General features: G+C 39.4%; 2 protein-coding genes across 3 annotated transcripts in view; both read right to left on the bottom strand.

Annotated features, from left to right (window-relative positions):
* Positions 1 to 4,199, bottom strand: part of mid1 (midline 1) — a 33,283-nt gene extending 29,084 nt beyond the window's left edge. The window contains exon 1 of the mRNA XM_086266034.1: positions 4,181 to 4,199. The gene's annotated coding sequence lies outside the window, so the exon portion shown is untranslated. The remainder of the gene's footprint in view (positions 1 to 4,180) is intronic.
* Positions 4,200 to 5,944: 1,745 nt separating this feature from the next.
* LOC147311517 (rho GTPase-activating protein 6) lies at positions 5,945 to 25,351 on the bottom strand. Of its 2 annotated transcripts, none has more exons than XM_086266862.1 (13): positions 25,032 to 25,351; positions 14,235 to 14,394; positions 13,581 to 13,652; positions 12,553 to 12,815; positions 12,159 to 12,354; positions 11,622 to 11,677; positions 11,382 to 11,532; positions 11,121 to 11,269; positions 8,801 to 8,980; positions 8,209 to 8,306; positions 7,789 to 8,039; positions 7,223 to 7,291; positions 5,945 to 7,138 (listed from the first exon to the last, which is right to left on the bottom strand). In XM_086266862.1, exons 1-13 carry the CDS (start codon positions 25,176 to 25,178, stop codon positions 6,570 to 6,572), a joined length of 2,361 nt encoding a protein of 786 aa, XP_086122988.1. In that variant the 5' UTR covers positions 25,179 to 25,351; the 3' UTR covers positions 5,945 to 6,569. The 2 variants fall into 2 exon arrangements, with proteins under 2 accessions (XP_086122988.1, XP_086122989.1); XM_086266863.1 differs by lacking the exon at positions 25,032 to 25,351 and adding an exon at positions 18,573 to 18,910.
* Between the last annotated feature and the right edge of the window lie 1,451 nt (positions 25,352 to 26,802).

Raw genomic sequence — 26,802 nt, 5'->3', positions numbered from 1 at the left:
TACCAGCAGTATAGGATTAAAGAGGAGCTAATGTGCTTGCCTTTTGAGAATAAAATGCCAGAATGTTTCGGATCAAGATAAAAGATGCCACAATCATATTTTTAGTGAAATAAATAAATAATTTAAATAAAAACATTTACATTTTAGTATTGAGCTTTTTGCATCGAAGGACCCAGGATTTCTGGTCATTTTTAGAGTGGTCTTAAGCAACAGCTTTTAAAGGCTTTTTAAAGGTATTTCAAATCTTTTCTTTAGACATTGGTTGCTTTTCCACTCATTTTCAGTCCAGTCTTTGTACCTGACCATTTTCAGAAGAAGAGTATTTTTTGTTTGTTTGTTAATCCACTGAACACTGACCTATATCTCAGTCAAGCATAAAAAAGGGCACCCAATGAATGAATGAACCAGTTTTGCACATAACAGGCAAGTTAGCAAAGAGACAATTTTTAATTGCATCTTTATGTACTTTGTTAGTAATTGTTAGTAATAGTTGTATCCTGTTTCTTTAGTTGAATCCATGAATAAAATGACCAAAATAACACATTTTGAGAGGCATAAAATTGCATTTGTCACCAACAACTGCAGTCGATCCATCTACTATTCTCTGAAGCTTCATCAGAAATGATCTCAGTGGAAGGGTGGCAAAGACTGAATCTATGCTAATTTATAAAAGAGCTAAACTGAAAGACAGTGGGAGCACATCTGATGGCACCATGAACCCAAATTTGAATTATTTTGTTCAAATCAACTGATATATATGTTTGGAGGTCAATCGAGATGTAAAACAGTGAGTGTATACAGCCATCTGTAAACCACGGTGCAGGCTCTGACATCATTCGGGGTGCATTTCAGCCATTGGCGTGCACCACTGGGGAACACAGTAAAATACCATCAGATTTTCATTCACCATGCAATACCATCTTAAGCAATGACCTCAGACACAATGCCAATAAGGTCATGGATTGAGCTCTCTGGAATCCAAGCAATGTTACTGAAGCAGTGTGGGATCACTGGAACAAAAGACTGAAGACTACTCAAACAGTTTACATGAATGAGGTCATACTGCACATACTGCACTCCTGGATCTATTTCCCATTTAGGGGTGGTTCAAGACATTTTACAGTACAGTACTGTACAACTAACTAACAGTACAGTGACTCAGTGGTTGGCACTGATGTCTTACAGTAAGAAGATCCTTGGTTTAAATCCTCTCAGTGGCTGGGGCCTTTCTATGTGCAGTTAATGTGTACTCCTGGTGTCCACATGGGCTCTGTCCAGATAATCTGGGTTCCTCCTACAGTCCAAAGACATGCCTGTTAGGTTAATTGGTAATTCTTATAATTGGTAATTGGCTTTATACTTAGACTGGCTTTAGATGAATAATCTTGCCCTGTGTGCTTTGACATCTGGGATAGGCTCCAGTGCCCCTGCCACCCTGAATTGGATAAGCGGTTAAGAAAATAAATGGATGTTTGTTTTCATGTTTTATAAGAAAACTATCATCAATGGGCACTTGTTAGCAGCTTACAGTTGATAAAAGATAGGCTTAGGAGCGAGGGAACATGGCTTTTATCCTGTAGTCTAGGAATAAAATAAGTATTAACATAGAATTTGTTAAACACGTTGGCTGTCTTTGTTTTCCCATTCAAACTCGTTTGGTTTGTATTTTCACTATGTTTAAGGAAGAGAGCAGAATAGAGACTGTTTACAAACCGAGCACCTCAATCAAACCTGGAGAGCTTAAAAATCAATTTTACAGCCTGACAGTGTTGGCGTTTGTTATTTGTTGCTGTGTTTGTAAGTGTCTGGTAGCTTTGGCTCAGTGTATCTGGCGGTATTGGTTGTTATTAGCTGGCTGCTAAGTTCCCCATGATGATTACTACAGTATTTCCACAAATCCTATACATCAAATGACTGCCAAACTGAATAACATATGAGATAGCACATTACTAGAATCTGCTATATCTGAAAATGAAGACCCGAGGGAATAAGGATGCAACCAAGACGACAAGAAAGAAAAAAAATCGTCTAGAAGGAAATAGGAGGACACGGCGATAAAAAAAAAAGCTGCAGAGAAAACTCGCCTCGGAGCTGCTGCTCCCTGTCATCTTTGAGACGAGAGTGCGAAACCTTAAAGGGTGCTGATTAAAAGCTCGGCTTCTTTATTGGCACACAGTCATATTACCAGGTGTTTGGATGTTTGCACTTTAACACTGACATTTTTGAAGTAATTATCACGGTCCATTCTCTGCCTAATCATTAACTGCTGGCAGCCTCTTTCATTCATAACAAAGAAAGGTTATATATAATTGAAGCTTGTTTTAACATGTTTTCTACACTCTGTGTGTACTAGCTTTGCCTGCGTGCAGCCTGTGTACATAGGGGAATTAAACAGAGCTTTAAATTGCCCTGCAGAGTATTGATAATGACCACTTTCTCTTCAAGACATTTTCTGGTACTGATCACTTTTACCAGAAAATAATTAGATTCCCCCCCACCCCACCCCCCATTTTTGCCACCTAAATAAGGATTACATATAAGACTATGATTAAAAATAAACATATTAAATGGAATCTATCTATCTATCTATCTATCTATCTATCTATCTATCTATCTATCTATCTATCTATCTATCTATCTATCTATATATCTATATATATATATATATTTTTTTTTTACATTGCAGTGGTGAATGCTCATATTAAACATGAGTCACATTTTCAAGTAATCCCTATGAGCCCAAAGCTCTAGCTTCAAAGTGCTCTAAACTCTCCAGTTCAGCTTTTTCTTCTCTTGGCTCAAATAACAGACAGACAATATATTTAATATGGTCATCTCAGACACACAGCTCAGACTTAAAGCAAATATTGTGTTTGCAAACTGCAGCTAGTCAGAAGTAAGAGGGCATAAACAGAGGTGAAAGGAGTTGGAAATTATTAAAATAGTTCCCCGTCTAAATTTAACAGTCACATGTCTTTCACACACACTCTCACACACACATATTTTCACCGAACATATGTTGTGAAATATCTCTGCGCATATGCTAACCGCTAAATGGCATTCTGACAGTCTCAAGTAGACTGTCAGACAAAAAAAAAGAGAGACAGAGATGGCAGTAATACTAATAAGCAGACAGATTCAGTATGTGTGTAGTTGTCCCATAAAACAAGCTTGATAACAATGAGCTATGGAGGAAAACATCTGGTTGCTCTGATGCCTGGTGTTGCATGGAAGTGGGTTTTTTTTTCCAGCCACGCAGTTTTCTGTTTGTTGCGCAATTTTGAAGACTGAACAAAACTGCCTGTGAAAACTGGATTTTGTTTCCCAAAAGGTATTGTAACCGCAGCTTCAACAATGAATCATTCACAGTCTAACACAGCCAAAGACCTGACTTGAACCCGAGCCCTTGTCCCACCCTATATACAGCTTGCATCCCTCTGCTGTGTCCTGTAGACCCAGGGAGTGAAGAGGAATCGCTGGTAATATAATTTTTCGGACATCACAAACAAATTCAGGTCCATGCACTTATTTGTTCGGGACAAACATGTATATAGGACTTGAATACAAACATCAGAATGAGAAAAAAAAGAAAAACACAAATTTCATCCATTACTCTAGGTGCAGTGTGGTCTCTGTTTCAAAAGGGGAAATATTAATCACATTTATTTCCAATTGGAACATGAGGCAGAACAGATGGCAAGAATGAAATGAGATTTTGCAGGCTGCTCTTGCATTGCTTCACGGAGATTGTGGCAAACTGGAGAGGGGAAGACTTTTTCTCAGTATACTGGCCCGATCATAGCAATCAGACATAGATTAATTGAGTTGGAAAGCATTGATGTTAAATTAAAATTTTAGAAAAGTAACTTTTAAGCATTACTTCAAACAACCCCTCCACAGAAGATAGTTGCTCAGAATGCAAAGCAAGTCAAGAACTGCACAAAACTGCTTAAGCTTGTTTTATCAGTGACTCAGTTGGTATCTAAACCATCACATTTTGGTCATCAAGTGTGGAGGTGGACTAAGATGAGAGGCTTAATGCAATCACTGCTAATCCCTTTAATCTGGAACTTTTTCTTTTTCTTTTGAAATAAACTTCATTACCCAGTCAGGACTATGACTCCCATAAGCCTCTTTTTTATTGACATTAGGGCCGTGTGTAACTCTTGCATTTACTTACCAGTGTATTATCCATTTTTCCATTAGCTGAAATGCTGGGCATCATCAGTTATTTACAGTTCTGCTAAAGTTACCGAAATCCAAAGAAGTCGAATCATAAGTCAGCGCAAAACAGCTTCTTGCCTCACCTTCCTGGGAATGCAAATGCAGCACATTACCTTGGCACTGACAAGTGACTGAGCACAAGATTTGACTTCAAGGCACACCCTCTAATTTTAAGTTAAATTTCACAAGGAGAGAGGAAGCATTTACATTTACGTGTGCTCACGACTGCTTTAACAAGCCAGGGAATATCTCCTTTAGATGGCTTCAGATATATGGCGAATAGCTGAAAAGCAGTTAGTGCAGCTGCATATTAAGTGGTCCAGAATTGGTGCCTAAAATGACGGAAAAAGGACTGAGGACTGAGTGATTGTGCATGACTAACACTTTAATGAGCTCCACTGAGCTCTATTTTTCCTCTGCAGAGAGCTGTGTATCAATCTCGACCTTGAAACTGCAGGGCCAGGGCTCTCTTGTTTCTGACTGTTGAGTCTCATTTTGGTTGTGACCTTCTTCTGTCCTCCCTGCAGCTGCTCCTGATGCTAAGGAGCGGACTCAGACAGGATGGGCCTCCTGTTGGGAACAGAAGCAGAGGATCAATTTACATCCAGTACTGCAAAGATAAGACGTGGAATTAAATATTTGATCTCAGTCGTTTGCTTCAGGAGGTAGCTGTGGTCTGTTTGTTTTTGCCCTTCAGTGTTTGGCCTGGTAGTGTTTAGAACAATGAATGGTTCCATTTGCAGCACAGATTTTTTTATTTTTAAGTCGTGAAGACAAATGGCAGTGAGAGTGGATTCTCTGTGAAACACATCCAGACATCCTGTTCTGTTTTCTTGGTCTCATCAGAATTGGACTGCATGGCAGCCAATACAGCTTGAGTCCGACAGCTGTGGAGCCTTCAAAGTTTAACCACAAATCTTTGTATTGAGGAAATCTGCTGTCTTTGATGAATAAAAGAAGAGCGTGCTATGTAGGTGAGAAATTACCTACCACTAAACTTGATACGTGAAAACTAAAATAGGCAGTTCAAGCAATCACAATCATTCCATCATGTTACATTGACTAATCATAATGAAGCACAGCTGTCTGGAATCTGTGCCAAATTTCATAGACAGATGATTTTTTTGTGTCCAACAAAACATCCATTTAATGTTAAATATGAGCTCGTCTCAGATCTTATGTCCATTAGCACAGAGTAAGATTAATGCAAAATCCGTGGCCCAAGAAGATCACTCATCTTTTCCAACATGAACATAGCTCAACTCCAACACATGAAATCCCCACCACCAATCATAGTGGTGGAAGAAAAGCAATAGGAATGAAAGTTAATAAAACTCTATTTAATATGTAATGAATTGTTATAGCCACTGACAGATCCATATTGATGTTCAAGGTTTCGAAACAGCAAGGAAACCAACTATACAAAAGTTTCCTGGTCTTATGCTTCCCTCTTGTGGCCAGATTAGGAAATTGTTTCACTGTGCTCTGAACTCCTGCTGCCTACCAGTAGCCATTTTAGTAAACCTGAACCTAAAATAAATGAATAAATGAATATATACATATATTCATATCATATAATGTAATTTAATACTATATCTCAATGTTCGGTGCTGATACGTGCCACTTCCTGGTACAGCCCACAACCTTTGCTAGATAGATAGGACTCTGGAATCTGAGTGAAGCCAAATGTGTGAGGCAGGAAATGTGACCACAAAGAGACAACTCTTAGTCTGTTTATTAGGAGACACCTGGAGAAAGTTGTTTTTCATTAAATTACAAATGACTGTAAACTTATATTAAATATATTCATATCTGCAAATAATGCTGCTTAACAATAATTTCTTTTGTAGCAAACACAAAATTAGGAGTGTTGGTAAGCTGACGAACTTCTGTTAAAATGTAAGCATTTTCTTGAAAGAAAAAATACAAAAAAACAATGAGCCATGAACTCAAGACACACATATTATTGCAGCATTTACAGATGTGTCAAGATTAGGTTGCTATAAATTTAAAGAAATATTAAAAAACATTTTTTTATATTTACATTCAGCATTAATATAAAACAATATTCAAGTCCAATTATTACATTCAAGTCTACATACAAGTTTTTCATGGTTCTTTTTTAAAAAAAATACAAAAACATACACAATCATGCTTAAACTATATAGTTAGTGCAAAATAACAATAACAAGTATATATCATTTAGCATTTTATATTCAGTATAAAACACTAAAATCAACTGATAATGTTAACTGCACACAATGATAACCTGATGATGTGACAGGAGACGTGCACATGTTTTTATAAAACATTGATCCACAGTCTGCTTATCAGTTAAGAGTGGGTCACACCAACGTTTCTGGTAGAGCTTCTGGATTTTCTTTTGACATCATCTTCCATATATGCCACCTCTCTTTCTGCCAGTTTGAAGAATCAGGGCCTTTTTCCTCTCCAGGCCCAGTGGCATCTGCTGTATCTACAATCTTGAAGTCAGCGCTCTGCTGGGACTGTTGTGGGATTTGGGGGTCATGCTGAGATTTTAAGAGGGAGGGTGTGGAGTGAGAAATATGAGTCTCTCTTAGAGGTCGAGAGCAGTTAAGGGAAGATAAACTGTCAGTCCTGACCTGGAGTAATGGACATTCAGTGCATCCTGTCCTTTGTGCTAAGTTGTCTGAGCTAACAGCTCCCGATTGGCTGCTCATTGCCTGATGTAATAATAACGATTCTGGATGTCTCTGCTCTCTTTGGTCATCAGGACCACTGCTGCAGCGAGTCACCGGAGGGTGTGGCCTGCATTCCGAAACGCCCAATGACATTTGTGTTGCACTGACAGGCAGCTTGTTGTTACCTTGGTGACTGCTCAGCCCCTCGGATGAGCCGTATGAGTCACATTCCGACACGTCTCCAAGGTATCCTGGGAGAAAACATTCATTAGCATCCAGCATTTATTCCATATCCAAAGACCATCTGGAGCAACATGTAAAATGGATTCAGTTACCGGCGATGCCAGTGAAATCCTTTCCGAACAGCTCATGCCAGGTGTCCCAGAAACTGTCAGCTGAGGTCTCTAACAGAAACAAAAGAACTAAGAGGATTACTTTCTTTGCTTTAATGCATATTATCTCAATGCAAAATATGAGAAGGTTAAAGCTATTTCACCTTTTTTAAGCCTCTTTCTGTTTCCTTTTGGCCTTGGCAATGTGACGTTTACAAAGAAATTATCTTAGATATATTAGATACTGGAAGTTATGGAAATGTTTAATGACATGTGACCATCTTGTCTTTTAAAGAGAGAAATAAACGCCTCCTTGGGAGTATTTCAAGCATCAAAATGATACCATAAAAAATAGAAGTTATCATGTTTTATTATTTGGAAATATACTGTCATGTTTACTGTTTTATGTTCATATTACAAATGTATTCATTATATCTGAACTTTAATGTGACTTTAAGGCACTGTTGGCTAACATAGATGTGGGAGTGAACTCTCAGGAAGAAAATTCCACAGATCTTTCAAGTTACACTTTATACATTAAAACTATGGTTGAAATGAATTTTGTTCACCTTTGTCAGTAGAAAGTGTAGGGGAGGTACTGCCAGAGTTGTCTTTTGATTGGTCTCTGAGTTTGTCCTGTCTGGGAACTCTGTCTGAGAGCAGACTGCCGTCCTCTGTGTATTTAAACCGCGGTCGATCGGACAGGACGGGGGAGTTATTGTCATAGGGGGAAACCTCTCCACTAGATGGCTTGTGTGAGTCACTGGACAAGCGTCTGTCAGTCAGAGAGAACGACTCTTCTGACCTAAGGCTGGGCTCTCTGTGAAGACAAAGCAGACGCAATATATTAATGGATGGGTATGTTTGGACAAAAACACTCAATTCTAGAAAAACCTGTGACCACGAGCTATAATGTGTGCTTGATTCTGATCATTTAAGTAGTCATGCATGCGCATAAATGCACAATGAGACAAAAGGCAGAAACTCACGAGCATTGTGAGGCCTTTCTCCGCAGTAAATAATCCACCACATCAGGATCTGTTTCCTGCAAACTCATCAACAACTCATTCTGCAGGTCAGGGGGCACCTAGAAAAAAAAGACATAAATTTGGTTTCTCCTTCATCCTCACTCATTGATTTGGTGATTAATCGCATCAGAACGAAACTCTTCTCCATATTAATTAGATGATGCCCCCCAGAAGGGTTTAAAAAAAGCCTACACTGCTCGTTTATAGTGAGTCATTTACCAGATGTTTGCAAGGTGCACTGAGAAAATAATTAATGTAAATACATGTTTGATTGACTTCTACCCTGCTGATTTTCTTGACAGATAATTTTCAGATAGTTTAACTAAAGTGTGACTCGGCTGAGGTTTCAGTTGAAAAACAGAGAATGTAGATAATGAAGATGAGGATCCTGGCATCATCACACCAACAAAACAGAGGCTGGAATCATATTTTATTTGAAGTCGATTTTTATATCTAGTTGGGTGAACTTGCACAAGACACAACAGCAAACACTGACTGACCAAAGAAAACCTTAAGAATGTTTAACATCTTAGTTTGCAGTTAGAGCCCTTACCATAAACAGCGTATCATATGTATCGATCATCTTTTGGACAACGCCGATGATGGCTGCACTCTCCTCTGCACGGGCAAAACTCTCTACTGCAAATTCTTTGTCTGAGTTTTTTTGCTTGTGTAAGAGGTTGGGTCCAAAGACGGTAGCTAAATTAAGCGATGTCATCTTGTTGCCTGTAACCTAAACAAAACAGAACACAGAGTTCTCATAACATGTTTAAACTACTGAACAAACACATCCTCCAACTAAACTTTCATTATATCAATGTATTTGCACATATTTTGCTTTTGAGTTGATGATTAATAATCATATTGGGATAAGCTGATCACTTTAACTGTCTCGTAATTCTCAAACAAAGTGCTGCATAACATGACATAACAGTGCAAAAACATGAACAATCGCTGGTTCGAGTCCAGGAGGAGTCACAAATTCCCATTAGGATTATGTCAGGATGAGATCTACTGTGAAAAATCTGTCAAATCAAATATGCAGATCCATCTATATCAGGTTTTTTGCAGGGAAAATTAGCTGCAATTGAAAAAAAGATGGAAAAAGAAAACACCTGTGGGCATGAAAGCTTTTGCAAGTGATCTACTAATAAGGCACTAAGTTATTCATGCAAACATAGCCGGCTCATCGCAGTAATGACCAACACAAGCTGCCAAGAGCAGAGCAAATTACTGAAGACAGCTTAAGGAGAACGTTTTATATATTTGTAAGAAACTGGTAAGAACTTTGTGGGAATTTGGATGCTGGGCCATCTGCTCTTTGGCTAGCTTTGACAGCTCAGGTGTGGAGAAAAACTGCTTTAATACAACCAAACCTATACGCCTGGAATCTGTAACAGCTGTCCTGTGAGATGTGCAGAATAACAACACAAAACACTGTTTGCCATCAGATCCTGTCTGAATATTAATGGAGTTACCCCTACTGTGTGTATGCACTGCTGAGTAAAGACATGTACAGGCTTTTGTACTCTCTGCAGTTATCACTGTATGGGCTGATCTCTGTGTAGAAATGTGACTTGAAGGACAAAATACTGGAAACTACCTTGTTCACTGTAAAAAGTACGTTTGCTGCCTCTCATACATCACGGTTTGTATCCATCTTGTTTTAGGAAACTATTGTCCCCTTCCACTGCGTGTCCATGTTAAGTTGTGCCCTGTTACACTGAAATACCAGTGTGATTGAGGACAAGAAATATGTGAAGTGCTTTTCTAAACATTCAGTGGGAGGAAACAGCGAAGAGCCAAAGGACAGAGCCAAAGTTCTGCCACCGCACTTACAACTTTGACTAATCCACCCACAGCAATTACGCACTCATTCTGATAACATCTCCTGTTGGCATTTCAAATAAATTAACGTTCCTAGCGGCAACTATCACAGCCACATCAGGCGCAAAATAAGACATGCTTTTTCCCGAGTTAAATAATGGTGTAATTTGCACTAATTTGCCTGCAACAGTCCTTAGTAAATCACATTTGTATGATTCATTTAAATAATCTCCTCCCTAATTTTTTACACTTATTGGCCCTTCCAGTTAGGTTTATTATTTGCCACGCAGTGAAAAGAGCATTTACCAAATTTCATTAAATGATGCTTGCCTCGAGGCGACCGTTGTTGTTGACTGTTGTGAAATAAACTTAATTGAATGATACTTATTCCACCTCAAAACCTATGAAGTTAATGCTTATGTTTTGTTCATCTTCTAAATTCTGAACCATGAGAGGGAAATTTAATCCACAAAATGTGTCCATGTTTTATAGCCACAAAATTGACACTGTGTGTATTAAGTAAATCCCAAGAGTAGCTTTTAAAAAGCCAATTGAGGGTTTTGCACAGAACAACAGTAAATCTGGCCCTAAGACAGAAGAGAATGATACCAACGTGCAGTGTTTATGTCCTCACTCAATGGTTATTAAAGAAACCATATTGTCCATAAAGGTGTTGCGTTTTGGTATGTCCCTTCCTTCAAATTAAAAATAAGAGGCCTCAGATGTACTGCATATCTTTTTGACTTCCCTCCGATGGCAGTTGGGATACAATGTATCAGCAGTTTGTCAATGAGATTGTTTTGTGATTTAACATATTTTTTCCTATTCAGCGATAGAATCAACAAGCTATAAAATGTGAGTTCTTGCCAAAAGAGGCAGTTCCTAAGGGTTAAACTCTGGGTGTCTTCTGGGAGCAAAGAAGACAAAATTATTAACTAAATTATCATCACCTCATTGTGTGCTACCTCACACTTATATAAAATTCATCACACAAAAGCTTGTGCTTCTTGGAAGCATTTTAGACTGCTGTAAAAACCGGCCTCTACCTTATGTCCCTCACTGTCCAGGCTGTCTTCAGCATGTGCAGACACAGTGGACAACAAGCTGAGGAGGCGCTGTAGCGTGTCGCTGTTACAGGGAGGAAGCATAAACACCAGGAGCTGGATGGCACTGTCTTGCTCTAAAAAATTCAGCACTGTAGAAGAAAAGAACAATAACAACAACAACAACAAAAAACACACAGTTAACATTAATTTCAAAGTAATCAGAAGATAGTGGATTGTTTATTGTGTGTGTCTTTTTCTTACACATTGTATTGATGAAGGCTGTATAAAGTTCTTTTGTCAGCAGTGACTCAGGCATGTCTCTTAAGAATTCTTTAAACAATGCAGCTACATCATGGACGCTGTGCTCTTCATCCATGTAAACCTCCCATCCCTGGTCGAATTCCTCACGAAGCTGGGTAAAATATTGTGACAACTGATATGGTTAAAAGGTTACCCGTGGATAAAGTGCAGAGGTGTTAAAAAGCTAAGCTGACGTCTTACTTGTCGTACTCGCTTCTTGGAACTCCCAACACGAAAAATTCCAATTGTCTGTAGGGCTAAACAAAGACAAAGATGCTCCTTTACTTCCAAGGCATTTGCATCGCAAGACAATGAACATTTAACCAAGTGTTTAAGGGGATATTCTGTACATTTTGCATCCATCCATTTTCTTCTGCTGGGGCTGGAGCCTATCCCAGCTGCCATAGGGTGAGAGCTAGGGTACATCCTGGACAGGCCCCCAATCTTTCGCAGGTCCAACACAAAGAGACAGACAACCATTCACACCTAAGGCCAATTTCCAATGACCAATTAGCCTAGCCCCACTAACTACATGTTTCTGAAGTGTGGGAGGAAGCCAGAGTGTCCAGAGAGAACGCACACAGACATTGAGGGGAACACAAATTCCACACAGACCCCAGCCAGATGGTGGATTAGAACCCAGGACCTTCTTCTGTGAGGTGCATTACTGTACATTTTATAGAATTTAATTTGGTATTCTGCACTGTGTTTATGTACCTTTACTTGTGCACTACGTACCGTATTTTTCCAGGTGCTGGCAGCACTGGTCCACTATCTTGGGCACCTGTCTGTAAATAGGGTTAAGGCTGAGCTTTTCGTCATGGTGCTTCTTCGTGTTGCCAGCTGCCTCTTCTGGCAGAGACAGCTGGAGTGCCTCCAAGAGCCGAGACTGGTTGTCATCAAGGTCAGTGATGCAATCCACAGACACTCCGCCCTGTTAAGCAGATGGGTGACAGTATAATGACTGGAAAAGCAATTGATCATATGCTGTGAATGGCCACATCATCAGCCTCCGGGGGAACATCTAAAAAGGTCACAAATTCTCAAAGAAATCTCGAGTGCAAGCATAATCAGACAAATAACTTGTTATTCTACATCAGTGTATGTAAGGTTTGTTGACAGGGAAGCCTACCCGTCTGCGTGTCCGTGGGGCTATGTCTGGTGTGCTGGGCAGTGGTGATTCATTAAGGGTCTCAGAAGTGGAGCTCAGTGACGAGTTGCTGCTGGAGAGCTCTTTGTTAGCCCTTTTGTAGCTAGATGTAAGATGAAGGAAGGATAGCATCAATTCAGTGGGGTCACTGTGCTCTTCCCGCGGGTGATCGTGCCGCAGCTTGTGCATGCGGTCGTTGGATATGACATGCGACAGTGGTATGCCAAACGCCTGTGGCGTGGTGTCTATGTGAGGGGGGAAGAGCAAGACAGCGAGACTTAAAGTTCACATATAAGTCAACAGAAAGCTTCTCTTTAGATGTGTCAATCACGGCAGCGTATTATCCATTTTACTCTCTGGATTAGTTTCCGTAGAAAGCATTTAATATATATTTTTAAATAAATCCTGCTCAAGATAAATGCCAAGAACACTGTTCTACAGCCACACTTAATATTCAGAGTGAGGGAGCACATACTTTCCCAAGTGCTTTTGTAAACAAAAAGGGAAAAGAGGAAAGAGGGGGCTGGGCATGCCTGAGGATAGGCTGTAACGAACAAGCCACCACTTAAGATTGTTTTAGTTATTTCCCTCGACTGCCTGTCTGACAGAGAACATCACTTTCCTGTTGGATTGTTGCAGCGGGCGGGGCAGCGTGGTGGTTGGAGATCACAGCCTTCTCTGTACTGATTTTGATCGCTCAGTGCTCCGTGGGTATAAAAAGCTGAGATTGTCGGCTTCAGTGAGTCGATACAGCTTCAGCCAAAAGGGATAAAAGAGTATTTTTTAAAATGTCACAGGCTGACTAGACTAGAAACTGGAAGGGAATGAAAGTCTTACAAGACTCAGTGGTTCTCCTACAGACCTAAAAGATAGCTGTGTTTATCTTTAAGAAGTGCTTGAAAGCACCAAAGTTCCTGCTATGCTGCCATTACTTCATGTTGTAAATAGAAAATTGGGAGAAAACTACCCTTTAAAGCACCAGAATTAAGACTATATCCTGATCATGTTACCTTTGTCTTTACTCTTCTCTTTAGATAATGAATCCAACTTCCTCCTGAGTGTCTTCTTGTGCTTGTGGCCATCTAAAAAAAGAGTCACAGGTAAAAAAAAAAAACAGAGGTCTAGATAATATGTTTCTGTTTATGTCTGCTCCACTTGATATTCTCAGGATCACTACACAAAAGAGCTAAGAAACAAACTATATAAAAAATGTCAAGATAATGACATGCAAAGCAAATCTTAATTCACCGTGAATTTACAGGACTGTTCCGTTTCAGAAAACAGCACATTTTTCACATGTACTCTATTTATGGCGTTTTCAAAGCACTACAGACTCCAGGGACAATTTTGAAACAAGAAAAACCAAGACAGCTCACCAGAAAATAAACAGTTTTTAAAAGCTTTCTTTATAGAGGGCAGCAGTAGTGGAATCCAGAAATGATTCAGCCTATTACTGGAGAACGTAGATGAGCTCACGTCATTAAACCAATGAGTTTATTAGTATGACGCCCTTACACAACAAAAAGGAGAAAAGGGAGAGAGGAACATTTCCCATCTGTTGCTCAGCATGTGTTTTTTCAGAAAGTTTCTTGCCTGAGACAGAATAACAACTTGGGAGACAAGAAGAGGCCTGTAATTGTGTGTGTGTCTGTGTGTGGTAATACATTTAGGGATGGTGATGTGGCAGCCCAGGTCATGACACCGAAGCAATCGCTTGAAGGCCACATCCTGGAGACGAACCCTCTCCAATTCTGAGAGGCTTTGCAGGGGGACGGGTTTGAGGCCAACAGTGCCTCCTGACAAGCTGTTCCAAGTGAAGTCACCCTGAGGGCAAACACAAACATGCAGGTTTTAAAGCACATCAGACAATTACATCCATAATTTGTGTCATACGTTCATGACCTGTCACACTCTCTGCAGATGGCAGTGTGCATCAACTGACAAACACTTGCAGTTCTGCTTCACTTGGCAGCTGAAAATCATCAAAACTGTTTCCCACGAGGGAAACTGACAGACTGCACGGGAGAAACAGGTTGCAATGTGCAAATGTTATTCATTTCTTGTTGCGATTGTATTAAACACTTTATGTAATCCATCGCAAATGTTTTTTCTGCATGTCGAAACAAGAATTATGAGGTGCTGACATTAGTGATGCTGCCTGACTGAACTTGTGCCCCAGTAATGTGAGGCCTTTTGACCGTATGCCTCCACCATACAGTGTAGTTACAGATTGCATCCATATCTGTCCACACACACATGCAGTCATGTGAAAAAGAAAGTGTTCACAAGACTCTATGCATTCCTGTGAAAGAAAAAAACCACTACACTCCATCTTTCAATAGCATGCACCGTTAGCAGCAATAACTTGAATTATTCATTTTCTATATGACTTTATAGTCTTTTACATCACTTTGGAGGAATTCTGGCCCACTATCCTGTACAACGGTGCAGTTCATTGAGGTTTGCAGACATTGTTCCAAAGTCTGAACTTTGACTGGCCAATGCAACACCTGGCCCAACTTTTCTTTTTCAATCTTTCTGTTGCAAATTGCTGCTGTGATTTTGGATCGTTGTCCTGTTGTATGACTCAATTTTGGCCTAGCTGTAGCTGTCGGACAGACTGAGGACAGAGCACCCCTCCATCACTGTGCTTAACAGCTGGTATGAGGTGTTTGTTCTGATATGCTGTGTTTGGTTTTCGTCAAACATCTTCACTTAGGTCTTGCCTGACAAAAGGAGATTGTTACAGAGCTCCTGCGGTCTGTTCAGATGCAACTTTGCAAAGATAAGCCGTGCTGCCAAGTTTTTTTTTAGGGAGAAGAGGGTTTCTCCTGGCAACACCTTCCAAACAAGCCGTGTTTGTTCAGTCTTTTCCTAAATGCACTGTCATGAACTATAACATTTAGCATGCTAATTGAGGCCTGTAAAGACTGACATGTAGCTCTTAGTTTTTTTTTCTCCAATTTCTTTGACTCTCTGAGTCTGACCTTTGGATGAATTTGCTGGGACTTCCACTTCTGTGAAGATTGCGGCATTGCGCCGATTACACCAGATCAACAAAAACCTTAAAAACTTAGGCTTTAATAGGGGTGGTCACACTTGCTGATGACAAATTAATCAAGTGCATGTGATTATCATCATATACTTACTCATACTGAGTACTAAGTACTCAGTTTTTCACAGAACTACAAAGTCCTTTCTTTTTCACAATAAAAGCCTCATGGCATAACTGTTTTTATCTGAATGAAACAAACTGACATATGGATTTGTGCAACACCTAAAAACACGCTGCCATAGGGCACAGCTGCTGGAAACCAAACAAAAAGCAAAAGCTTAACTAGATCAGCTGAACACCAATACTGACTGTGCAATAATAGCTCCCCTTAAATGTGAAATGCATCATCTTAATTTCTTTTTAGCTCAATTTAGTATAGTGTGTACAGTTTTAGCAGGTGCTTGTCTATCGTCTAAAAAGCCATTTCACAAAAAATGCTTCATTAGTAAACACTGTTACAGATATTCTAAAGGTCTTATACTGGAGTAGTGACAAGGAAAATAATCTGATCTGAAATACTCAACCTCTGAGCATCTCCATCCCAGAGATTACCCTGCTTTGATCCAGTACAGTCAAGCCAGTCATATGAGCCACAAAGAAGCTTAGTAACTCATTATCGGGATAAGGCTTACACTAAAGTGGCTCACTCCCATTAAATGAGAATTAGGGCTGTGTAACAGTAGCATACCATTATCTAGCACACATACAGTATGACAATGTGCAGTATAAAAGCAGTGAAAAAGTTTAAGACGCAGGCATTTTTTCAGAGAGGCATCTGACTAAGTCTTAATTCATTCACCAGCATGACACCGAGCCCAAACCTTTAGCCACAGTCACAATCTATCCTCAGTGACAAGAAGAACAACGAGTCCTGCAACAGATCGCCTGGGCCACACAGATTCTCTTGATCCCAACATCATCGAGTCAGTCTAGGATTATATCAAGAGACAGAAGCAATGCAGACAGCCTAAAACCGCAGGAGAAGTGTGGGAAGTTCCCCAACATGCTGGAAACAGTGCTTAAGTGTACCAACTAGAATTGGAACAGTTTTAGATATCCTCCTCTTTACAGCACATAATCTTGCATAATTCTAACTGATAAAAAATATTAATTTATGGAACTACTATAGAAAGAAGCTGCTCTTTAGCATCTAATCATTTTGTAATGCACGGGCAAATAATATTCTATGACAAACATATTTTCTTTACTGTGCAAAGAAAAGTAGTCAATAACCTGTATTTGGCATGTATCACAATAGATTTGTGACTCTTTTCTGCTGCCAGCTTTAAATGTTAGATGCACGTTCAGTCTCGCTTTTAATGTGATAAGCTTGGATTTTTTTTTTTTTTTTTTTTTTGTGTACAACTATATTCCATTAAAAAAATGTATGATTAGTGATTCCTATAATCATTACTTGCCATTTACAACAGTTCTGATCAATTGTATATAATATATACATGAAAATAAAGGGCTTTTCTTTCAAAGTGGCAATGAGCAGGAGATACTTTTGCCCTGTGGCAGCCGGGATAGACTCCAGATCACTCACAACCCTGAGATGGATGAGTGGTAGATAAATATTATCTTAGCTGTCAGCATTTTACAAAGCTTTTTGGCATTACCTTTTTGACCATTGGACAGAAACTACACACTTAAAACCTTAAATCATTAACACTGCAGTTGCATAAATGCCATGAGTAAGTCACATTTGCAGTTATGTCACTTTGTTCACACATTCCTCTTTTGTGACTGTATGGGAGTGGAAACGCACTCCATGTATCTGATGTGATGGTGAGCTGGGTTCCCACAGTCTCTCCCAGTTGTTACAGTACTCACCGTCCTCTTTTATGCAATATCTCTTAGCCAATAGGTTCAATTCTGTCATGTCCAAACATGAACAGATTTCATTCAGTGCTTTTTCATATCATTAACAGGTTGTGACAATTACTGCCTTTTGTAGTAGCCTTTTGTAATTTTTCAAATTAGTCAGATTACAGTGACCTCAGAGCTAAAAAGCTGTTTTAAGATGCTACAGAAGCTGTCATCATAAAGGTGGAATTACCGTTTGCTCATGTTTGTCCCTGATGGGGCATTATCCTCAATTTACTGGTACGTTAATATCAAGTGATTAACTTAATCCATTTATATGCTCTTATAGCAACTGATCTGAATATCTATTTAAATTTGAAACACTCCAGCTTCACTGATACACAGCTCTCAAATACAGGTGCACCCGGTTGTGCAGGACCTAAATTTAAGTCAAAGCCTTGCTGAAACACAATAGCGCTTCCTCGAATACAATGAGAGGAAATGTGCAAGGTAGTTCATACAATATGGCTAGATTGAAAGCTCAGATTACACCAATCAACCACCCTTAAACAAAATCCAGAGGGGTGATGAATATTCTTTAGTGCTCAGGAAGCCATTGAATGGGGCATTACAGGAAGAGCTTTCTATGGAGCCCTTACACTGTGTCAACATTATTTGCTGGAGAGTTGTACAGTGAATTCTGCATTAGATTTGAATAAGCAATGAAACAACTACATTCAACACTGGTATACAGATTTTTGCACGCAAGGGTGGATGTCAGCTGTTATTTCCCTTTGTGTTTGTAGTTTTTTGCAACCATTATTAAACCTCCATTATTGAAAAACGAAACAACCAAACAAAAAAATACATTTATTTAGAGGACTGAGCCATCATAAGATAAGGCTAATAATATTGACGCATAATGTATGCTGAGTAAAAGTGCAGGTGCATGAGTGGAAATATTGTGATGCTACCTCTATTAAAATCGTACGGATCAAAAGCGTTAAAGTCTGTCGGGCATAAGCGCACGTCCTGAGTTTATGTCATTACACTAATGCCTGCAAATGTACTCTGCAAACTGTTTAGGAAACATTCAGAGCGTCAACAGCTCAGATCGCTAACTTTCTGAAACATTACTCACAGCGTAAGTGATGCTTCGCTCCAGATCCCCCATCACAAAGTCTCCGCGGACGAGAAGTGACCCTTCAACTGCGCTCAGAGCCCATTAGTGCCAAATTAACCGATTTCACACCATCGTCCCTGATACAAGCAACCCACATGTTTACAGCCAGCACTGCCCGGCCTCACGTCTACTGGCAAGTGACACAAGTTCTGGGTACGATTTACATTGCTACAAGCCTCATAAATAAAGTTAGGCCTGGCAGGGAGGGGGCGACAGGAAGAGTCAGCTCTCTTTGTGTCAAGTAAACAAACGAATCCCAAAGCACAGAAGTGCATACCTGCAGGTACATCAGAAGCACGCACGGTTAGCCAGTTTGTCGCTTTGCGCGATACTTCAGAAGTGTCAATCATTCTTAGAACTACATTACCCAAAAGGCCGTGCCAGGCACTGTTGCTACTGAGAAGTTTGGGAACCCAATTCTAATAAAATAAATAAGTAAATGAATTTAAAAAAGCAAGTAAAGAGTATATTAAAGTATAATAATACTTTAATACTTCGTTCTTTTACTTTACTGGGCATTTTGCTAGCTGGGATATGCTCTAGACCTATTGGTATATTAATAATATGCCATTTTGCTTGGTGCACAGTGCTGCAACCTTTGGCTTGATGAGTTCACGTTTCCTATATCATGTAAGCTTTTACACTAGCCGTTTGCCAGAGAACATTAACGCTAGAGTTAAATAGCTTGAAATTAAGGGCTAGACTGTTAAATCCAGCAGACAGCTGTGCTCGCTGCAGATAGGCTTCATCTGTATCTGCACTCAATATGAGTCTTTTATAAAGGCATCAACCCCACCCACAATCCTGAATTGCACAAGTAGTTGAGAAAATGAACCCTACAGTCCCTTGACTCATGTCCTCAGGAGCTGGGTTGAGGTACTCACTTCACTAGAACTGGGTCATCATTAGTGTTGCTTCGGACGTCTCCACTTTTACCTGCTACTGTATGATAAGTCAAAACTGTAGCAGCTCCTTAGGTGAAACCCGTCCACACTGACATAACATGACAGCAGCTGGCGCAGTCTACCGTTGACATAGTGCTGAAATTAAAGCTTCTGAATTGTGTCTGCAGAACTTGGTAGTCAGAATAAAGGGCCAGCAGCTACAGAGATGAAAAGCATGTGAACCGTTTTCGGTTATTAGGTGTGATATGATCTCCCGAAAACTCAAGTATTTATTACTATTAACACAGTAATGTTCTGATGTTAATACACTTAAAGAATTAACATGCTGAGCTTCAACTCATAAACAGCCACTGTGATTTTATCCTGTAAAATTAATGTAATTTCCATGTGGGTGATGCCAAGCTGTTATGGCCCACAGGCAACAAAGCAGTCCTCCAATGTACCACACCTTTGTAGTACCCATACACTTCAACGTCAACATGTCTGTTCACTGATTTGTTCGCAGCGGAGAGTGATGAAAAGAGATGTTAACAACATCTACTTAAATGAGCATTCTGCTTTGCGTCTTTGGAGTAATCTTACAGAAATGCTCACTTCTACCAAGAATAGCCACAGTACTTAATTTTCTCTACTTACAGACAATTGTGAGTTAATGAATATTTAACTTTGAAATTACTTTATAATCCCAGCTTTACGCAAGTCAACAAATCTAAGCTCTCCTTTCTGGAAAGCAGAGGCTTCTTGCGAGAAGCAAACTCAAAATATTTGAGTGTTTTAGACAAAGTTTCATTCTCATCTGCAATTCCAAACTTTTTCCAATCTACAGGTTTGCTTAGTTCAATTACTTCTTCCACAGGAACAATAAAGCAAGGCTTAAAACCTGTAGATCTCTTTGTACTAGAGTCATGCCTCAAATTTCTTTTTCTTGTTTATTTTTCTTCCACATCTTCTTGTAAAGTGCGCTGAGACTTATTCTCTGGAAATGAGTTTTCTTAATGCTTTGGGATGATAAACAGGAAGCAGCACGCCAGACAGACACAAAACATTTTGATAGCAATGTTGGGTGGAGAAATCCTCCATCACTTTGAGAGCTCTTCGGACAGCTTAGCAGTAATAACTGAATCACCGGCAAGCTCTTCCACAAAACTTGAGAAACAGCTGAGATCAATCGAATTTACTCTAAAACGAATATCATAGTAGCAGGTTAATCATTAAAGTGCTAAAAAATAAACAGATAGACGAACGCTGTGTGTGCGTGCTCATGTGTTAGTTAAGCAACTGTTTATTGTACACGCCACATTAGGTAGTTTCGGAAAAAGACGTGAATACAGGGATTCACAATTAAAAAGGGTGGTTTATGACATTTTGTTACACTGTTTTTAACAGATATAACCAATAATAATACATTTAAAGGCTTTTTTCATATCCACTGGAACATATTTTGACTGATAATCATATGTCTGTGAAGGTTCTCAGTCATCCAGGTCATCGTAGTCAAAGGAGCTTGGAAAGAAAAGCGTCTGGACTTCTTTAAGTTGCTTCTCGGATGAGAGGTGAAACGTCTTCAAGCAACTTAAAGAAGTCCAGACGCTTTTCTTTCCAAGCTCCTTTGACTGATAATCATACTGTCATATCATTGGGAACACAACAGCTGGAACAGCTAGAATTTTTACCCCGCTACAATACGGTTCCTATTAAGTTAATGCAACAACAGTCAAAGTTTAAGAGCTAATTTTCAGAAACCACATGTTCCTGTTGAAAGCGCAACGCTTACGTGCACACTGAAAGATTACGACAATTTGGTGAGACACCTCGTACTCAGTTGTGAGTCACAAACGTGACTCAAAAGGGCACTTTATGCGCTCTAACTGCAGTCATGCTTTCAGTGCTATTGTTAGTTCTATATTTTCTAACTTCAGTGTTCTGAAAACAAGCTCGATTTCACTTTAAATATGCCTCCTCCAGCGTTTAATAAAGTTAATTCCTTTTAGTGAGATTCGAGAGTGCAGTTTTGAGTTTCCTGCAAGCTCTTTTTCTTTTCTTTTTTCCCCCTTCAGGCCATCTCTGTGCTGTGATGCTTAGAGGAATGCAGATGACGCCAAAGCTGCACTGTTTCTTTTTCTACATGAAACAATATACCCAGCGCGCAGGGCTCCATTCTGATGTGTTTTGAGGCTCATTGTGATTTCTCATTTTCAACTTTAATGCCGCAAACACTGCAGTTTTAGAAAGCTTGAAAATTGCTTGCATGCTTGGTGGCTTGTGAATTGAGGCTCTATGTCAGTATCTATACATAAATAATGATGCAAAAGGCCTGAATAGATTAAGAAGCTCTCTAGTCATCAGAAACAAATTTGCTTTAATGTTGTTGACAAAATCTATCAACCTATATATTCAGCCTCCTCCTACTTGGCATGAAGTTAATAAATAATGTGACCCAATAGCCATGCTGCTTAAGCAAATGACGGACTAATGATCTTGTGTATGAACAGTGCAAGTATGAAAGTTGATAACAGTATAATTGCAGACATTTTGTAAAATATATACTAATAAGTAACTAATTAATTCAAGATGAGTGTGGATATCATTTGGAGATTATCTCCTAACAAGCCCTAATCATTGTTCCAGTGATGAATATCCTCATTTCTTCGCTACATTACTCCTGCAAAATGATGCATGGCTCCCTCTAAAGGCTTGATAAGCAATAACCCAGTTATAACCCTGCCATTTACCATGTTAGATCTAATTTATAGCTGGATATCTAATCTGGCTCTATTGAGTCATTCAAGTTTTCAAAAGCTCTGTGACTTTCCATGTGAACGATATTAAAACTGAGTGCCAAAAAAGATACTTAATGATTTCAAATATGCAGTTTTTCACATCACCGATTTAAAAGTCAGGAAACATTTTTCAGATATCTCCAGTCCAATTGCAGCCAGTAAAAGGCAAAATCAAAAACAGCTCAAATGGACGCTTACCATGACTGCAACTGAGTCTACGTACTTATAAGGACATGAGAAAGAACCAACACACTCATATTAAAAAGTTACAGACTTAGCGTTGGGCAGTCATACCAACTGTCATGATATTGAAGCGCTGAGCACACTTTAGATTTTTAGTAAATTATTAAATTATTTAATTTAATAAATCTTTCAGTGCTCAGTGTCCTGTCTTCTGAGAATGTGTTGGACCATGCTGTTCTCATTGGCACTCTTGAGCACCATACACAGATCAGAACTGGGGAGGGGGGGGGGGGGGAATCCCTGAAACTATAATATAAACAAAAAAACAAACAAACAAAGAAGTGATCCATAAGCTTTTAACAGCTCATGGAAGCCAAGATTATGAATGGGTTTTAGTTATTCAGTGTAAGTATCCAGGAATTTTGGCTGAGAATACAGTTTAACTTACACTAAGCAGATCGTAACTTTTCTATTATGTAACCAGTGGAAAGATGAATGTGAGACAAAATGATATAAAACAATGATTTTGCACATATGTTTACATTGGTTTCCATTTATCAGACACTAAACTTGACACTATAGTGCTGCAGTTGTAAGACAGCAGATTTAGCCCCATGCCATGCAGTCTCTTGTCGGACAGTCTCTAGTGGGAAGAAATATGTGCCTGAGGGACTGTAGCCAAGGATCAGGTCATGCTGCTGTACTGTGAGAAAGAGAGGCTTTCTTCATGTAAACCAGATGTCTCTGCTTTCCATCTCCACTCAGATTGTTGAGATTCTGAGTGAGTACACCACTAATAAAACACAATGATATTCAACCTATGGAGCTAGCAAACCACTTAATAACATAGATCAAAAATACCGTTCTGACACATCCCTTTAAACAAGAAAAGATTGTGTTTTTTAATGTCAGGATCACACTGACGGACCAATGAGTTCCCAGTCATCCTGATCATTTGAATCATGTCATCATTAGAAAGCAGTGTCAACCAGTGTTATATTTTTTATAAGCCCTCTGTTTGCCTGTGTGATCTTCTCTTATCCAAAATCAATAGCGGTTGGCATTTAAGTAATTAAAAACACTAGTAAAAGCAAAGTTGGGGAATTTAGTGGGTGGAGATACAGCAGTATTTTGTGGAAAGGCGAAAACACTGTCAGCCTGCTTTTACTAATATTTCTGCAGAAGACTTCGACTCTTTCCGAATGAACCACTTGTCGGACAAACTCAGAAAATGTGACTTTGATTTGTGACCTTGAATAAAGTTTGCATACAGTAAGGCACTTGTCGCTGCAAGCTAACACCAGTCACGTGGGTCTCTAGAAATGATCTCAGACTTCAGATTTCAGCTCAAGGGACTGAAGTTCTTCCTAGTTTTGCGCTGGAATTGCACAGCTGCACTTTCTATAAATGTGTAAATACTTCCTCACATTCTCAGTTAAATTAATATTACTAAAAGTAACTCTGTTATTTGCCTGCACGTCTAAGCTTGTTATTGCAACACAAGGAACATTCAACAATGCTCAGTAGAAAAAAGAGAAAAAGTGCATGCTAACTCATGCACACACTCCAAAAAGTCATAAATCACATTAAAGTCTTCGCTGACAAAGGGTGTGTCTCCAGCTTAGATCAGCTTCATTCAGATTCCCTGAAAACTGAATTTCTGAAGGCTCTGAGGCTCTGATTTGCAAGAGAGACCAGATATCTGGCATTTATTGGAAGCCTATTAGAATGTCACATCTGTAATGCATTTCCATTATACAATACAAACAGTTACCATGAGTTCTTAAGTAAGAACAGGGGTGTTTTTTTTATATAGGATGCTAAATAAAATATAATAGCAAAATACTAATACTAAAGAAACGTCTGTCCTTTTATGTGCTTCGACCCGATTTCCCTCACTGTGTCAGATTCGCCAAATGTGTCAAAGTTCAACGAGCTGGTTAAGACAAAGACTTGTGCTGACATCACTTTGACAAAAGCAACCAGCTGAATCACTTTTACTGTCCCGAGACACACAGACTGCATCAAAAGTCTACACATCTCATCATGAAACTAAGAGCTCTGTTAGTCATGGACTTGGTGATGTTGCAATACTGAGGATTTTCCTATGATATTTAGCCCACCTGAAAATCAAAAATAAATCAAATAATATAAATGATAATGATGATGATAAATTTGTTGTTTTCCTTAAAGGCAAAATTGAGATAAAATAATAAATGGCTATATATCATCCATATGGGAATTTCAACTACTTCCTGAATTTTGCAACAGTATAAACAAGTTCTCTCTTGTGCTTCGCTCTTGCACGCTTAGGTACAAAAAACATTTTTAATATTTCTCTGTATTCTAACCTAAATTTTAGGACACGTGCATCTCCACAGTTTAGTAAAACATGTCAGCATCAAAAACATTTCACACAAAAATCGCCTACAAACATCATCACTGTCTGCGACCTCTTCTAATACATTTAACACCAGAGGAAGTACGCCGAAAATCCGGTTAGCCTATATTTGTGGTGTCAGTCAATCAAACCTGGCGAGTCAACTGACCTTAGTCGACGTCTCCTCCGCTTCGGTACCGCAATGTTGCATCAACGCCGAGTCCAAGCTCCTGGTCTGCCTCAGTCTCCCCTTGGCAATACTTTTGGGGCTTAGCGAGCATGAGAAAACAGTGCTTAACAGTCCTTGAGCGGACATATCTTCTTCACTTTGTCAGGTTGTGGAGAAAAAAGTGGAAAAACTGATTCATAATCAGGTCCAAACTAAACGAGCGAAAGAAGGACTTTTTCACAGCAGCAGCAGGTCCCCCAATGCGTCACCATGTTCCGTATTATGAATTATGAAATACGCGCCTGGAGTCCCAGGTCGCCTCCTCCACCTCCCAACACTGACTCACTGCTTCCTGCTTTCATCATTTAACATCCATTTAAAGAAGTTATGTTAATTCCGCCCCGAACACCAAAACAGCCAATACACTCAGGAGTTAGAGTAGGCTGTGACTCAGAAAGCGTGCATTTAAGTTCCTCCTGCGGCTCAGCTGAATTTTTATTTTTATTTATTTATTTATTTTTTATCGCGTACACAAGCGTAAAACACAATGCAAAAATAATAAATCACTAAAGAGACTCCTAGAAAGCTGGAACAATCATTATTGTAGAATAAAAATGAGACTGTTGGACTATTTTACACCTTATCCAAATATTGCTTGCATATTTATTACATACAGTATAAACTCATTAACTTAATTGAAAGAGTTGTTAGAAAGAAGCTTAATTTATCTTCTTTGTAAGACTCCAAATGTACAGTATATGTCTTTCTGTGATCTGGTAATATGGTGAAGTCCATTTTACACTAACTGGGCCTGTGTTGATTACACTGATGTAAAGTGAAACTGCCAGTAGATGAATTTTCTGTGGGACACATTCACACCATGAATACAAAGACCAAAGTATGCTTTTGGCTCTCTCTTGTGTTAAACCTTACATCTTAGCAACAATAAAGACAGAAATATTACACGGATCTTTTCCCACCTCATGATCCTCTCTTCCATCACCCTGAGCTCAACATAGAGCAGCTGAGATACATGGCATGCAGTGCCCTCGGAACAGGCTCTTCCTGTGGGAGCCCCGGGGAAGGGACCTGTGTGATAACATGACATGTGAACCAGCACTGTATGGGCACGATAAGGACTGATCAGATACCAGAGCCCACCAAACAGACAGGGGAAGTGGTGATAAGAGAGCGGCCCCGCGTTTGATCCACTTATTTGGTGGTGGCGTGGTTTGGCGTAAGACTCCCTGCAGATTCTCATCAGACTTCCCGTTCTGTCATTTCTCAGAGGGATAGATGCAGCTTACACTGACCTAGCCTTGTAAAGTATAAGTGTTTAGGTCACACACGCTGTGTGGACTTTTGGAATACCTGGCAAAATACAGTTTGGTTTAGGTTTTTTTTTTTACATCCATGCACAGAAGAGCAAGTTATATCACTTCTTTACTTAAGTCACGTGGGTCACTGAGATTCTGTAGTACTGACTTCTCCGATTTGTGATGAAAATATGAAGAGCACAGTGCAGATTTTTTTAAACTCTAGAAACATATGTGTTGTATTTTGAGGCTTACTGGTTGTTTAAGAAAGACTTTCAATGGGAAGCATTTGAATTATGTGTACAAGAATGTGCCACATTGTATGAGTCAGCATGGCAAGAGCTGAGAGATTATATGCTTTATTTGGTTTGAACAAACAAGAACTTTACAGCAGACCACTAGATGGCATTAAATTACTCACTTTGTCAAATGAGTAAAGGCATGGTATGCAGCTC

Source organism: Aulonocara sp. 'chitande type north' Nkhata Bay, linkage group LG16 (genome assembly GCF_057382095.1).
Source record: "Aulonocara sp. 'chitande type north' Nkhata Bay isolate Kocher_YH1m ecotype deep benthic linkage group LG16, A_spYH_male_GT1.1, whole genome shotgun sequence".
In the NCBI taxonomy this organism is placed as follows: domain Eukaryota; kingdom Metazoa; phylum Chordata; class Actinopteri; order Cichliformes; family Cichlidae; genus Aulonocara; species Aulonocara sp. 'chitande type north' Nkhata Bay.
Note: the sequence above shows the minus strand (reverse complement) of the source record. Positions and strands in the feature narration are given on the sequence as shown.